General features: G+C 36.7%; 1 protein-coding gene across 1 annotated transcript in view; it reads left to right on the top strand.

Moving 5' to 3' along the window:
- The window catches only part of NUF2 (NUF2 component of NDC80 kinetochore complex), a 39,846-nt gene that overhangs the window by 24,355 nt on the left and 283 nt on the right, over positions 1-15,208 (top strand). Inside the window, exons 11-13 of the mRNA XM_068965702.1 lie at positions 1,734-1,874; positions 2,931-3,106; positions 4,332-4,467. Coding sequence (XP_068821803.1) covers positions 1,734-1,874; positions 2,931-3,106; positions 4,332-4,467 — 453 coding nt within the window. The remainder of the gene's footprint in view (positions 1-1,733; positions 1,875-2,930; positions 3,107-4,331; positions 4,468-15,208) is intronic.

Genomic DNA, 15,208 nt, shown 5'->3' with positions numbered 1-15,208 from the left:
TATAATTATACTTATAGTTGTATAATTTTATATTATATAATTATATAATTTTATAATCAGTTATATAATTTTAATATATACTCTGAAAAAGTATAGGATATGCATGTATGGAGGCAGGAAATATATGGGAATTCTGTACCTTCTGCTTAATTTTGCAGTGTACCTAAAACTGCTCTAAAAACAGTGTTGTTGTTTTTTTTAAGCACCAAAAAGAGAAACAAATAAATAATAAACAGCATAGGGTGCTTCAAAAAAAGCATAATGAGAGTATTCTAGTTTAGTATTGTGAAAGTTAGAGGTGAAGATGGGGAGGAAGTAGAAATTTATGCTTACATCTGAAGGATGAATAGAGGTTATCTTAGTAAATTTATACTCTGAAGAGCATTCAAGGCAAAGAGAATAGCATGGGCCAATTGTATGAGGTAAGTAGTAGAGAGGAAGTTATATTCAAAGAAGACAGTATGATGTATAAGAAGGAGAATGGTGTGAGATGATGGACAAATAGGCCATGAGCAGGTTTTTCAGGATGCTGGATTTTACCATAAGAGCAGGAGTGCACCATTGGCTAATTTATGAGTTGGGGATGTTGGAACGTGGTATGATTTATGTTTAGAAAAGATTATGAGCTACAGTGGGAGGTAGATTTAGGAGGGGATAGAAGTAGAAGTGGTTAGACAATTTAGCATCCTTTATGAGGAAAAGTTTAAGAACTATTAATTGAAAAAAAGTTTCTGGTTTATTTCTGAATTTGTTATTTAAGTCATTTCTGATAATTGAGAATTATCACATGAGAATAGACAAAGATTAATAGAACAGTAGTGAGAGCCCAGAAATAGATCTGAGTGTTTGAGGTCTATTTATTTAATAAGCAATTTTGGTTCAATTGGCTGTTCATCTAGAAGAAAATTAAGTTGGGTCTGTACCTTGTACCATTTACAAAGATAAATTCTAATTGGATTGGAAATTTAACAGTTTTAGGTGAACATTGATATTATCTTGGATAGAATTTTAAAATTAAGATCGAAAACCCAAAAGCTGCAGAAAAAAGTAGACCTGTGAAACATATATAACGCATAGATAGGTAAAGGGATTATATCCATGATATCCAAAGACACAAAAGAGTATTTACAAATTAGTAGGAAAAAGACAGCTTAATGGAAAAATGAGGTGCTATGATTAAGCTATGATTAAGCATTTCACTGCAGACAAAATCCAACTGGTTAATAAAGCGGGAAGAAGGGGTAGACTCAGAAAGAAGCCTTTGTATTATTGCAGTGCTCGTGGTAAACATGTGCTCATTTCCTAATTTTAGAAGAAGAATTAATCGTTTTGAAAGAATTACTTGTAGTAATAGTTATACAAATGAATAGGAAGATTGTAATTGGTAATATAATTGCCCAGGAGTAATTGGGAGTAGTTTGAGTATTAGCAGAAATGAACTCTTTTAAAATCATTACGAATAACCTTTGGAAGGTACTTCAGTGAGTGGTTTAGTAAAATTATGGTATGTTTTCTTTGTTCAAGGATATTTAACAATTAGGAAACCTAATTATATGTGCTTAGACACATGTCAGTAATATTGCTTTGTTACTGACCTAGAAACTTAATTGTTCTTTGCTCTTAAGCTTTCAGTATTAAATACAGAAATTAAGAGCAAACAAATTGACATTACTGCAGTTTCATAAAGGAGAGTGTCAAACCGGTATCTGTGTTTTTTTTTTTTTCTTTCAAAGCAAGAAGTAATGGAAAAATATGAAATCTATCGAGACTCTGTTGACTGCCTACCTTCATGTCAGCTGGAAGTGCAGTTATATCAAAAGAAAATACAGGACCTTGCAGATAATAGAGAAAAATTAACTACTATCTTAAAGGAGGTTTGTATTGTGTGGAATTTTTATGCCTTTTTATTATGTAATAGTTTACTGTCGTCCCTCGGATTTGCTTTTACTTTCTGTTGCTACTTTCTTACCAAAAAGCAGGATCATTCTACAGTATAATAGATGTGGAAATGTATGCTCAGGAATAAAACACTATTCTTTTTAAACATAGCAGTAGTAGACCCATTGTTACCTTCAGAGGAAATGAATAATTAATTAACATAGCGTATTGCCATGTATATTTTGGGGAAAAGTCATGGAATTTTAAACTCGTTCTGACAGTTGGAAATGATCTTCTAGACAGTAAGCATAAAGTCCCAACGTATTGCCTAACACTGTAGCTAGGATATATAAAGAGATTTAACGTTCATGATACAGACCCTGCCCTGAGTGATGATGGACCGCTAATGCCAACATTTTGACAGTTTCTCAGGCTAGAAACCTGAAAATCCTTTTCACTTCATCATCCCAATCCAGACTGTCCCCAGGATCACTAACATAGATTTCGATGAAAGATTTCTCTTTTCAGGGAAGAAGGGGCTGGAAGGTGAGATTGTCTGGGATATTCTTTCCCAATTACATACTTCCCTTATCTCCCATCAAGAGTCAGCAAAAAAAAAAAAAAGAGGCAGGGGGCAGGATTGAGATCTACTGCTTTAAATTGTTTCTAGGGTCTACCCTTTCCTCTTCATTTCTGCTCCTTTAATTCAGACCCTTTCCCCCTGAAACCTAGCCTGTTGGCTGATCTTGATATGTTCCTCTGTTCTGGTCCTTGCTGATAAAATGACGGGATAAACACACCTCTCTAGGTGTCACATACTTTCTCAGTATCCCTAGTGCCTTCCTAGGGATTCTCCAGGCAAGAACACTGGAGTGGGTTGCCATTTCCTTCTCCTTGTCTTTTGTTGAGTCTGCATTCTTGTACTGGGCTTTCAGTTTTTAAACAGCTTTATCACATTTTGAAATTGTATTTTATTACAGCTCATCCTTGAAGACAGTCCTTTGTAAATTCTAATTTGTTGTATTGACTTTAAAATCTCATATAAAATATAGAGCCTGAACTTGGAGGACCAAATTGAGAGTGATGAGTCAGAATTGAAGAAATTGAAGACTGAAGAAAACTCCTTTAAAAGACTGATGATTGCAAAGAAGGAAAAACTTGCCACAGCACAGTTCAGAATAAATAAGAAGCATGAGGATGTCAAGCAGTACAAACGCACAGTGATTGAGTATGAACTTATTTTCAATTTAATGTATTAGAAAGTAATTAGAAAAGCTTAATTCATTTTATTTTCCTTAAGATTCCAAACCTCCTATAATTTCAAAAAGGTATTCCACCTTTGGGTGACTAAAGCAGTTGTGACTTATAATGCTGCCACATCTAAATGTATAGAGATGTTTTAGGTATTAGTTTTTTAGTTTATTTTCCTGATAATCACAATTCTAAATCTTTTGCATAATTTGTTAAAAGGGTTCTAGTGCTATTGCTTATTTCAGTACATTTCAGAGCCAGCTATCCAGAGTTGTATTAGAATAAATCAACTGCTACTACTGCTGCTAAGTCACTTCAGTCATGTCAGACTCTGTGCGACCCCATAGATGGCAGCCCACCAGGCTCCCCCGTCCCTGGGATTCTCCAGGCAAGAACACTGGAGTGGGTTGCCGTTTCCTTCTCCAATGCATGAAAGTGAAAAGTGAAAGTGAAGTTGTTCAGTCGTATCTGACTCTTCGCGACCCCATAGACTGCAGCCTACCAGCCTCCTCCATCCATGGGATTTTCCAGGCAAGAGTACTGGAGTGGGGTGCCATTGCCTTCTCTGAGAATAAATCAACTAGTTCATGTTATTGTTCAGCTAGTCTAGAGCATTATAGCATATTTTGAGAAAAAGTCTTCCATTTTTATTTAAGTACCAAGTACTTTGCAAGAATTTTGTCACCGTGGTTGTTGGCTAGGATGTTTGGATGTTTCACTGGTAGAATCTTCTTCCCATCAGTTCTAAAAACGTGTTTTTAGAATAAATGCCCCAGATATGTCTATGAGATGACACTATTTCAGTTTTTAAAAGGTATATTAGGATGGTCTGAAGATTTCCTTTCCTCTTCCTCATGCAGATGAAGAAAAAGGGCAGAACCTGAGGGTTTTAATTTGTCACTTACCTTGCAGGAAAGTTGTATTAATTCACACTCCCACCAACAGTCATGAGTGAGTGCAGCTGGGAGAGGTGACTTAAAAATCTCATTTTTAAATAACAGCTTTGTGTGGAGGAGCTTACTCTTCCTGATTATAGCACCACCTTGTGATTCTCATCTGCTTGCTTTTAAATCTTGAGATGTAGGTGTGTCAGCCAAATATTGATACAAATAATCTCTCTGGAATCAAAATTAGAGTTAAATGTTTGACTGTTTAAATGCTTAAGTGGAATTATAATTTCACCTGTCTCTCTTTTCCTTTAGAGACTGTAATAAAGTTCAAGAAAAAAGAGGTGCTGTCTATGAGCGAGTAACCACAATTAATCAAGAAATCCAAAAAATTAAATTTGGAATTCAACAACTAAAAGATGCTGCTGAAAGGGAGAAACTGAAGTCTCAGGTGAGTATATGTTCATAAGAAATAATTTCAGATAATCTCGTGGGATTAAAATGTAAATTATGTCACCCTCATTTTGAAGATTTTGTCAGTTCTTCAGAGTAAAAATTGGCCCCTCAGGTTTGTTGCTTTTGTTTCCATTTGTAGTATCTTTTCCATTACCCTGGGATAGTTTGCATGTATGCCTCCTCACACCTTTTCCTTACTCACCTTTTTTCCCTGTCAGCACCTAGAGTCGTGCTTTGCAGTAAGCATAGGTGCTCCATAAAGTTTCTGAATGTTTTTGATAAATTAACTTAGATGGTGATTTAAAGTAAAGTCTTCCAAAAAATTTTTGTATCTTCTTTCTGATAAAAGAATCTCAAAAGTGTTTCTTAGAATCAGTTTAGATGTATTTGAGTTGTTACCTGAAACAAAGTAGCTTAGGTTGGCTCCTGTATTTTGAGATTTTTTAACGATAATTTTATCACAATTACCAAGTTACTTTGCCTGTTTCAAGTATATTTATTTTATTGTTTCATAGACAGTCTCAAGTTTAATGTGGACAGGCATCTTCTACATTTTTGTATTCCGGAATATCAGTACAGCGCCACACATGTTCCCTGCTTCTGTTTTTCCTTGACTGCCAAAGACCCAAAGAAGTCGTCTATTCCTACTCTAGTTTATCACATTATCATTCTCTCTTTAACCTTTAAAGTTTGTCCTGTAGCTTCAGGATGGTCCCAAACTGCTCTACCAGGAGTCACTAAAAATAGCCCTTTATCATGTAAAATCCCTTGGCCTCTTTTTTTTTTTCATTTTGCATCATCTTGCCTACATTGATATCCTACAACCTCTGAAACCTGAAAGATATTTAAACATGCTGTCATTACCTTTCACCATTTACATTTTATTTGCAAGGATTCTTAATACTAAAAGAAAGAATCACAGTAAACAATCCCCTCATCTGTTCTCAGGAATCTTTATCCTCTGAAACATTAAGTTGTTAGCACGTGCACATGTAAGCTTATATATACAGCTGAGAATTATCTCAGGGCTGCTTTAAAAGGAAGGAAAGAAAGAAATGAAAGAAAGAAAAAGAAAATAGTTGGGATTCCTCTTCCATGGTCTGCCCAGTACACTGTCCTGAGTTTTTTCTTTCTTTTTACATTCCAATTACTTTTCTTTTACATTCCAACTACTTTCCTTCAACTGGATATTTGCCAATCCTTTGGCCCTCAGTTTATCTCTGGAATGGGGGTTAGGAAAACCTTATTTAATCCTACTTCATTACCAAATCGTGTGAGCAGATTTATTATCAGCTTGTCCGATATAATTAATGAACCACTTACTAATATAAGTACCTTTTGTCTGTGATCATAAAAGGTGCCTGTCCCTGCTTTAAATTCCTTTTAGTTTTGTGCATATGTGTCTCATCAATAATATTTTAAGTTTCTTAACAATAATGATCAAATTTTTTACCTTAGTATGTCATGCCAAACCATGCCTAGAATGGTGCCTGATATTGTAGTATGCTTTCCGTAAATATTTGTAGCATGCTGTTTCTTAAAACTAGCAGTGTATTAGAATACAATAAAGAATTCAAAAAAATTAAAGATGAGCAACCCCTCACCCAAATATATTGAATTAGAACCATCAGCAGTGGGGCCCGTGAACCTAAATTTTTTAGCATAACTCTTGAGAACCACTGATGTATTCTGCTTCATTGTTTCAGTATTACAAAGCTCATCACCAGGCAAGCTGTTCTAGGACAGCTTTAGTTATTAAAATGTTACCTCTTGTTTTGAGTTTAAAATTGTTCATTTCTGTACTCTAGTGGACCAAGATCATCTCTCTGGAACAAATCTGTACCCTCTTCTACTTAATAAAATTGTGCTTAAGGTATTTGAGGATAAAGATCGTGGGTTCTTTCAGCCTTCTCATCAGGCTAATTAGTGCTCGTTTTCCAGCCACTCTTTATATAGTTTAATTTCCATTCTGTTTACTGTCCTCTGCTCTGTTTTCTGCTTTTTTTATTCTACTTAATATGTAGAAATCAGTACTGAACGTAGTCTTCCAAGTAATGGTGTCACCGGCCACAGAACACAATGCTTTTGTTAAATGAAGCATAATATCAAGTTGGATTTTTAGCAGCAGCAAAACTTTCGATGCAGTTAGTTGTTGAACTTGTTAAGTTGTTCTGCGTTTACCCAGATGACATTGTCATATCCATTTGTTCCAAAATAGCTTGGCAGAGTCTCTAAGTCCTGTGATGACACTGAGACACATTTTGTCAAAAAGAGAAAACCCTTTCGCTTACTTTATAATCATCTTTCATGAAAAGGAAAGAAGGATGTGTTAAAATTGCCAAATTTTTCTTTTCATAATTTTGTTGGATCCTAATGATCCTTCTTTTTCATTAAAAATTCCTTTCCATAGATATTTCATCACTTCTAGCTTCAATTGTCATCTTTATTTATAAAGCTTTCAAAAATCTATTTTTCCTATTCTGTCCACCTCAACTCTACTCCTTATTTTAGCTGCCTGATGGATATTTTCAGTGGATAAGCTTATCATTACAAAATAACATTTATGAAATTTAACATCTTTCAGTGTCTTTCCTCTTCCTCACCCTCACTTTCTTCTTCCCCCTCTGCCTCTGTCTCCTTCCCCTTCCCTTTCCCTCTCCTTTTCATTTAGTTTCCTCATATTCTTCAGTGGCATCATCATTTCCAAAATATCACAAAGAGTTGCAGTTTTGGATTTTCTTTAAATAATCCTGATATCCAAACAGTCACCAAGTTAATGTCATGACTTATAAAAACTCATTGATAACTATTCATAACAACTGTTTTCTAATCATATATCTATTACATCATTTTCTAATATTTGTGAATTGCAGCAAAAACTTGCAAAATTTATTCCTTAAGATTTCCTGCATCAAATCTGCCCTGAATCCTAAGTAAGGCCAAATTATTCCTGTTAAAATATCACTCTTATTGCTACACTTTCTTGTTTAAAACCCAAATTCCCTGTTTTCCTGTAGTTATTTCTACATTTAGTCAACCATTCAGCAAATGGTCTATATACCTACAAGATTGTTGATGTTCAGTTTTTAAATCGTGTCTGACTCTTTGCGCCCCTATGGACTATAGCTCACCAGGCTCCTCTGTCCATGAACTTCTCTAGACAAGAGTACTGGAGTGGGGAGTCATTCCCTTCTCTGGGGGATCTTCCTGACCCAGGGATCAAACCTGGGTCTCCTGCATTGCAGGCGGATTCTTTACCATCTGAGCCACCAGGGAAGCCCGATATCTCCCGGAGTTTCCTCAGATTCATGTCCATTGAGTTGGAGATGCTCTCTAACCATCTTATCTTCTGCTGCTGGCTTCTTCTGCCTTGAATCTTTCCCAGGATCAGGGTCCTTTCTAATGAATCAGCTCTTTGCATCACGTGGCTGAAGTGTTGGAGCTGCAGCTTCAGTTGTTCCAATGAATTTTTGGGGTTGATTTTCTTTAGAATTGACTGGTTTGATCTCCTTGCAGTCCAGTGGGCTCTCAAGTCTTCTCCATCACCACAATTTGAATGCATCAGTTATTCAGCACTTAGCCTTCCTTATAGGCCACCTGTCACATCCGTACATGACTACTGGAAAGACCATAGCTTTGACTAGGCAGATCTTTGTCAGCCAAGTGACATCTCTGCATTTTAATATGCTGTCTAGTTTGTCATAGCTTTCTTCCAAGGAGCAAGTGTCTTAATTTCATGGCTGCATTCACCATTTGCAGTGATTTTGAAGCCCAAGAAAATAAAATTTGTTGCTGCTTCCACCTTTTCCCTTCTATTTGCCATAAAGTGATGGGATCAGATGCCATGATCTTAGTTTTTTTGATGTTGATTTTCAAGTCAGCTTTTTTATTCTCCTCCCTTGTCAAGAGGCTCTTTAGTTCGTCTTCACATTCTGCCATTAGAGTGGTATCATCTTCATGTCTGAGGTTGTTGTTGATATTCTCCTGGCAGTCTTTATTCCTGCTTATGATTCGTTCAGCTCAGCATTTTTCATGATGTTATCTGCATATAAGTTAAATAAGCAAGATGACAATATACAACCTTAACTTGATAATTTTGAACCAGTCAGTTGTTTCATGTCTGGTTTTAACTATTGCTTCCTGACCTGTGGAAAGGTTTCTCAGGAGGCAGGTAAGGACATCTAGTATTCCCATTTCTAAGAATTATCAACAGTTTGTTGTGATCCACAAAGTCAAATGAAGCTGAAATAGGTGTTTTTTTCTGAAAAACTCAGTTACTTTCTCCCTGATCCAACAGATGTCACAGTTTGATCTCTGATGCTCTGCTTTTCCTAAACCCAGTTTGTACATCTGGAAGTTCTCTGTTCACATACTTCAGACTCCTCACTTGAAGGATTTTGAGCATAACCTTTCCAGCATGTGAAATAAGCGCAATTGTACAATAGTTCGAACATTCTTTGGCATTTCCCTTCTTTGGAATTGTAATGAAAACTGACATTTTCCAGTCTTGTGACCATTCCCAAGTTTTCCAAATTTGCTGACATACTGAGTACAGCATTTTAACAGCGTCATTTTTAGGATTTTTAAATTGCTCAGCTGGAATTTTGTCATCTCCACTAGCTTTGTTCGTAGGAATGCTTCTAAGGCCCACTTGACTTCACACTCTAGGATGTCCAGCTCTAGGTGAGTGACTGCACCATTGTGGTTCCTTGAGTCATTATGACCTTTCTTGTATTAGCCTTCTGTTTTCTGTGTATTCTTGCCAACTGCTCTTTTAATCTTTTCTGCTTCTGTTGGGTCCTACCATTTCTGTCCTTTAGTATGCTCATCCTTCCATCTCACATGCTAGTAACGTAATGCTCAAAATTCTCCAAGCCAGGCTTCAGCAATACGTGCACTGTGACCTTCCAGATGTTCAAGCTGGTTTTAGAAAAGGCAGAGGAACCAGAGGTCAAATTGCCAGCATCCACTGGATCATCGAAAAAGCAAGAGGGTTCCAGAAAAACATCTATTTCTGCTTTATTGACTATGCCAAAGCCTTTGACTGTGTGGATCACAATAAACTGTGGAAAATTCTGAAAGAAATGGGAATACCAGACCACCTGACCTGCCTATTGAGAAACCTATATGCAGGTCAGGAAGCAACAGTTAGAACTGGACATGGAACAACAGACTGGTTCCAAATAGGAAAAGGAGTATGTCAAGGCTGTATATTGTCACCCTGCTTATTTAACTTATATGCAGAGTACATCATGAGAAACGCTGGCTGAAAGAAGCACAAGCTGGAATCAAGATTGCTGGGAGAAATATCAATAACCTCAGATATGCAGATGACACCACCCTAATGGCAGAAAATGCAGAGGAACTCAAGCCTCTTGATGAAAGTGAAAGAGGACAGTGAAAAAGTTGGCTTAAAGCTCAACATTCAGAAAACGAAGATCATGGCATCTGGTCCCATCACTTCATGGGAAATAGAAGGGGAAACAGTGGAAACAGTGTCAGACTTTATTTTTGGGGGCTTCAGAATCACTGCAGATGGTGATTGCAGCCATGCAATTAAAAGATGCTTACTCCTTGGAAGAAAAGTTATGACCAACCTAGATAGTATATTCAAAAGCAGAGACATTACTTTGCCGACCAAGGTCCGTCTAGTCAAGGCTATGGTTTCTCCAGTAGTCATGTATGGATGTGAGAGTTGGACTGTGAAGAAGGCTGAGTGCCGAAGAATTGATGCTTTTGAACTGTAGTGTTGGAGAAGACTCTTGAGAGTCCCTTGGACTTCAAGGAGATCCAACCAGTCCATTCTGAAGGAGATCAGCCCTAGGATTTCTTTGGAAGGAATGATGTTAAAGCTGAAACTCCAGTACTTTGGCCACCTCTTGCGAAGAGTTGACTCATTGGAAAAGACTCTGATGCTGGGAGGGATTAGAGGCAGGAGGAGAAGGGGTTGACAGAGAATGAAATGGCTGGATGGCATCACTAACTCGATGTATGTGAGTCTGAGTGTACTCCAGGAGTTGGTAATGGACAGGGAGGCCTGGCGTGCTGTGATTCATGGGGTCTCAAAGAGTCGGACACAACTGAGTGACTGAACTGAACTGAACTTCCATGAAATGTTCCTGAAGAGCTCCCTATCATTCCCATTCTATCGTTTTCCTATATTTCTTTACATTGTTTATTTAAGAAGGCCTTCTTATCTCTTCTTGCTATTCTCTGGAACTCTGTATTCAGTTGGGTATACTTTTCCCTTTCTCCTTTGCCTTTCTCTTCTCTTCTTGCCTTAGCTATTCTTAGAGCTTTATCAGACAACCACTTTCCTTCTTGCTTTTCTTTTTCTTTGGGTTGGCTTTGGTAACTGCCTCCTGTACACTGTTAGGAACTTCTGTCCATAGTTCTTCAGACACTCTGTCTACCAGATTTAATCCGTTAAATCTTTTCATCACCTCTGCTGTATCATAAGGGATTTGATTTAGGTCATACCTGAATGGCCTAGTTGTTTTACCTACTTTTCTCTAATTTAAGCCTCAATTTTGCAATAATGAGCCATAGTCTGCTCCGAGGTTTTTTGTTTGTTTATTTTTTTACTGACTGTATCAGACCCTTCTCCATCTTTGGCTGCAAATAACATAATCAATCTGATTTTAGTATTGACCATCTGGTGATGTCTATGTGTTGCGTTGTCTTGTGCTGTTGGAAGAGGGTATTTGCTATGAGCAGTGCCTTCTTTTGGTAAAACTCTGTTAGCCTTTGCCCTGCTTCATTTTGTACTCAAGGCCAAACTTGCCTGTTTTTCTGTATATCTCTTGACTTCCTACTTCTAATCTAATCCCCTATGTTGAAAAGGGATGTCTTTTTTAGTTCTAGAAAGTGTTGTAGGTCTCATAGAACCAGTTAGCTTTAGCTTTTTCTGCATTAGTGGTTGGGGCATAGACCTGGATTACTGTGATATTGAATGGTTTGCCTTGGAAACAAACCAGGATTGTTCTGTCATTTTTGAGATTGTACCCAAGTACTCCATTTCGGACTCTTGTTAACTAGGAAGGCTACTACTACATTTTGCTCAGGAATTCTTGTCCAAGTAGTAGATGCAATGATCATCCGAATTAAATTTGCCTATTCCTGTCCATTTTTAGTTCCCTAATTCCTAAGATGTGGATGTTCACTCTTGCCATCTCCTGCTTGACCACATCCAATTTACTTTGCATGAACCTGACATTCCAGGTTCCTGTGCAGTATTATTCTTTATAGAGTATTGCAGTATTGTTCTTTATGTCTGAGGTTGTTGATATTTCTCCCGACAGTATTTTTTTTTTAATTGAAGAATAATTGCTTTACAGAATTAGGCAGTTTTCTGTCAAACCTCAACATGAATCAGCCATAGGTATACATATATTCCCTCCCTTTTGAAGCTCCCTCCCATCTCGCTGTCCATCCCACCCCTCTAGGTTGGTACAGAACCCCTGTTGGACTTTCCTGAACCATACAGCAAATTACCCTTGGCTATCTATTTTACATATGATAATGTAAGTTTCCATGTTACTCTTTCCATACATCTCACCCTCTTTTCTGGCAGTCTTTATTCCAGCTCATGATTCATCCAGCTCAGCATTTCACCTGATGTTATCTGCATGTAAGTTAAATAAGCAGAATGACAGTACTTGGACTTTACTTTCACTACCGGACTTATCCATAAGGGAGCATTTTTTCTGCTTTGGCCCAGCTGCCTAATTCTTTCTGGTGCTATGAGTAACTGTTCTCTGCTCTTGCTTGGTAGCATGTTGGGTGCCTTGCGACCTGGGGCACTCATCTTCTGGCGTAGTATCTTTTTACCTTTTCATATTGTGCATGGTGTTCTCCAGGCAAGAATTCTGGAGTGGACTGCTATTTCCTTCTCCATTGAACTGCGTTTTGTCAGAACTCTTCACTATGACCCATTCATCTTGGTTGGTCCTGCACAGCATGGCTCATAGAGTTACTTAAGCCTCTTTGCTGTGACAAAGCTATGATCCATGAAAGGAATCTACTAGGTAGTAGCCTTTATATTTGATTCAGAGAATAAGTGTGAACAAAGAAGCCATGATCCCTACCTTCTAGGATTATTAAAGTTTTGTATCTAAGCTAATCGTTTTCATTGTTTAATGTGTAATGAAAAATATATTCTCCGTATAACTTTCTGTGGCTCCTTTCAGATATCGTAGATTTCTCTCCTCACATACTATAGCATTATTAGTCTATTCTGATCTGTGCTCTCCATAGCTACTAGCAACATGTGGCTGTTTACACTTACATTTAAATTAATTTAAATGAAATAAAATTTAAAATTTGGTTCCTGGTTTATACTAGCTATATTTCAAGGGCTGAGTATCCAAACTAGTCTGGATTGTATGTTTCATAGTAGAAAGCATAACTGCATGTCCCATTGTACTGTTATACTACTTACAGTGCTGTTGTAGGAGGCACTCAGTAATATGTTGGTTGATGAGTTAATACATACTTGGTGGATAAATGGCTATTATATATTCCTGATATCTCTGATTTGGAAAGTGAGATAATTACCTAGACCAATGCTGTCTGATAGAACTTACTGCTGGGAATGTTCTGTACTACTTAGTATGGTAGCCATTAGGTACTTGTAGCTACAGTGCATTTGAAGTATGGCTAGTGCAGCTGAGGAGCATGCAACTGTTTAAATTTAAATAATCACATGTTCCTCATGGTTGTCATGTTAGACACTGTAGAACTTGAGTTTGAGTTTAAAAGTATTTAACTTCAGCCAAGCCTCACAGTAAGACTTACTTATTATGCAAGTTAATATAAAATTCCACTTGGATACAGAGTTTAATTGGAAACTGAAATACGTAGCTTTTGTGAGGGCTCTGATCAATTTCTGTTACCATCCTGTGAGGCCTGGCTTAGAACTTCAGATGTTCGTTTGCTTCTGTGGGCATGCCAGTGGAATTGGGCTTTAATATTTCGTTCATTCATTGAGGCTCTACCTGCTAGATTTGGTTCCTCCTTGAGAACATAGTTGTCCTCAGGAGAAAATTGTTCCTCTCAGTGTGTCTAAATGGTTGGTTCAGATATTTAGATTATATATCTTTATTTAGCTACACTTCATTTTAATAGTTTCTCCTGAGTAATGTCTTTCTACCAAATTTATTCAGCTTTTCATATGAATAAATGCATATTCCTATATAGAACCATGATATTAAATTGATCTGTAGCTGCTAATTTTGCCAATTTTTTAAAATGATGTTTATATAAGCTAACAACTAATTCACCTTATTATTCCTATAAGCTTTAAGAAATAAAGGTATCAAAGTTTTTTTATTTATTTCCCTAATGATTTATATTCCATCATAGTTGTTAATTTTATGTCTGATTAGATGTTGGGAATCTAAGTATACTCTTCTGTTTTTGTATTATGATTTAATAATGATCCATGTTTAGATTTTAGAAAAGTGTTTAGCCTTCACCATCTATTTATATTCACTTAATCTAGAGCAATAATTCTCAAACTTGCATAGGTAGCAGTCTCTGGAAATAGTGTTGTTCTTTTTTGAAACATTTTTAATTCATAACTATATTTAATTATAATCTATATAATTTGCTCAAAATCAGATAGTATCTACACTAGAATTTAAACCAAGATAAGTACTAGCTATACTATGGGTTTAAGAAAAGTTTAATGGGAGCAGCAGTTAAAATTGAGAATATTTATAACCATTATACCCATTTATTGCTTTTTTCTTCCATTGGAAAAGGCCTGCTGTTTTATTTCAGTGGTGGAACACCTTTTATAATCTTTCAGTGTACTACTTTTTCTTGTATCAAGATTTGAGAATTGTTTTGTGTAAGAAAAATCAATGCTGCTGCTAAGTCACTTCAGTCGTGTCCGACCCTGTGTGACCCCAAAGACGGCAGCCCACCAGGCTCTTCCGTCCCTGGGATTCTCCAGGCAAGAGCACTGGAGTGGGTTGCCATTTCCTTCTCCAATGCATGAAAGTGAAAAGTGAAAGTGAAGTCGCTCAGTCATGTCCGACCCTCAGTGACTCCATGGACTGCAGCCTACCAGGCTTCTCTGTCCATGGGATTTTCCAGGCAGGAGTACTGGAGTGGGGTGCCATCGCCTTCTCCAGAAAAATCAATAATAAATGGATTAAAATTGCATTTGATAAGCATGAGATAAAAGATAATGCATGCAGACTAATTGGTTTATTATTCAGTCTATAAAAATTGTTTTGTAGTTTTTTCTTAATTCTTAACATATCCATATAGGTTTATATGAAAACTCATTATTGCTTATAATAGGACTGCCCAATCAGTTTATTAAAACAAAGCTATTGGTATATTTTTCAGTCCTGTAGATACTTATTAAACCTATTTGCATGTAATTTAAATGATGATCAGAGTCAAATGCAGAGGTTATAGCTGTTTATAGAAATCTAGGTATTTGCCTGGTAAACATGAAAGGCTCCAAAGTAAAAACTTTTCTTTGGTTATTAAAAATATGGTGTTAATGTCTTAGAATTCAAGCCATTGTTAATGTCTCTGCTTTGTTCTTTCTAAGTAGCTGACTTTGATCCATCTGTGTGGCTTAATAAGAGTAGGCACACATGTGTCTGTATGTGCTTGTGCATAAGATAATTTAGGCTTTAAAATATTATGAATAAATATGAATGAGAGTGTTGGAATTCTTATAACTCACTTTTAGTTTCAGTCATTGCATGGAATAA

The sequence above is a fragment of the Capricornis sumatraensis genome, chromosome 2, assembly GCF_032405125.1.
Source record: "Capricornis sumatraensis isolate serow.1 chromosome 2, serow.2, whole genome shotgun sequence".
NCBI classification, from domain to species: Eukaryota; Metazoa; Chordata; class Mammalia; order Artiodactyla; family Bovidae; genus Capricornis; species Capricornis sumatraensis.
The sequence above is the reverse complement of the archived record's forward strand: the minus strand, read 5'-3'. Positions and strand labels throughout refer to the sequence as shown.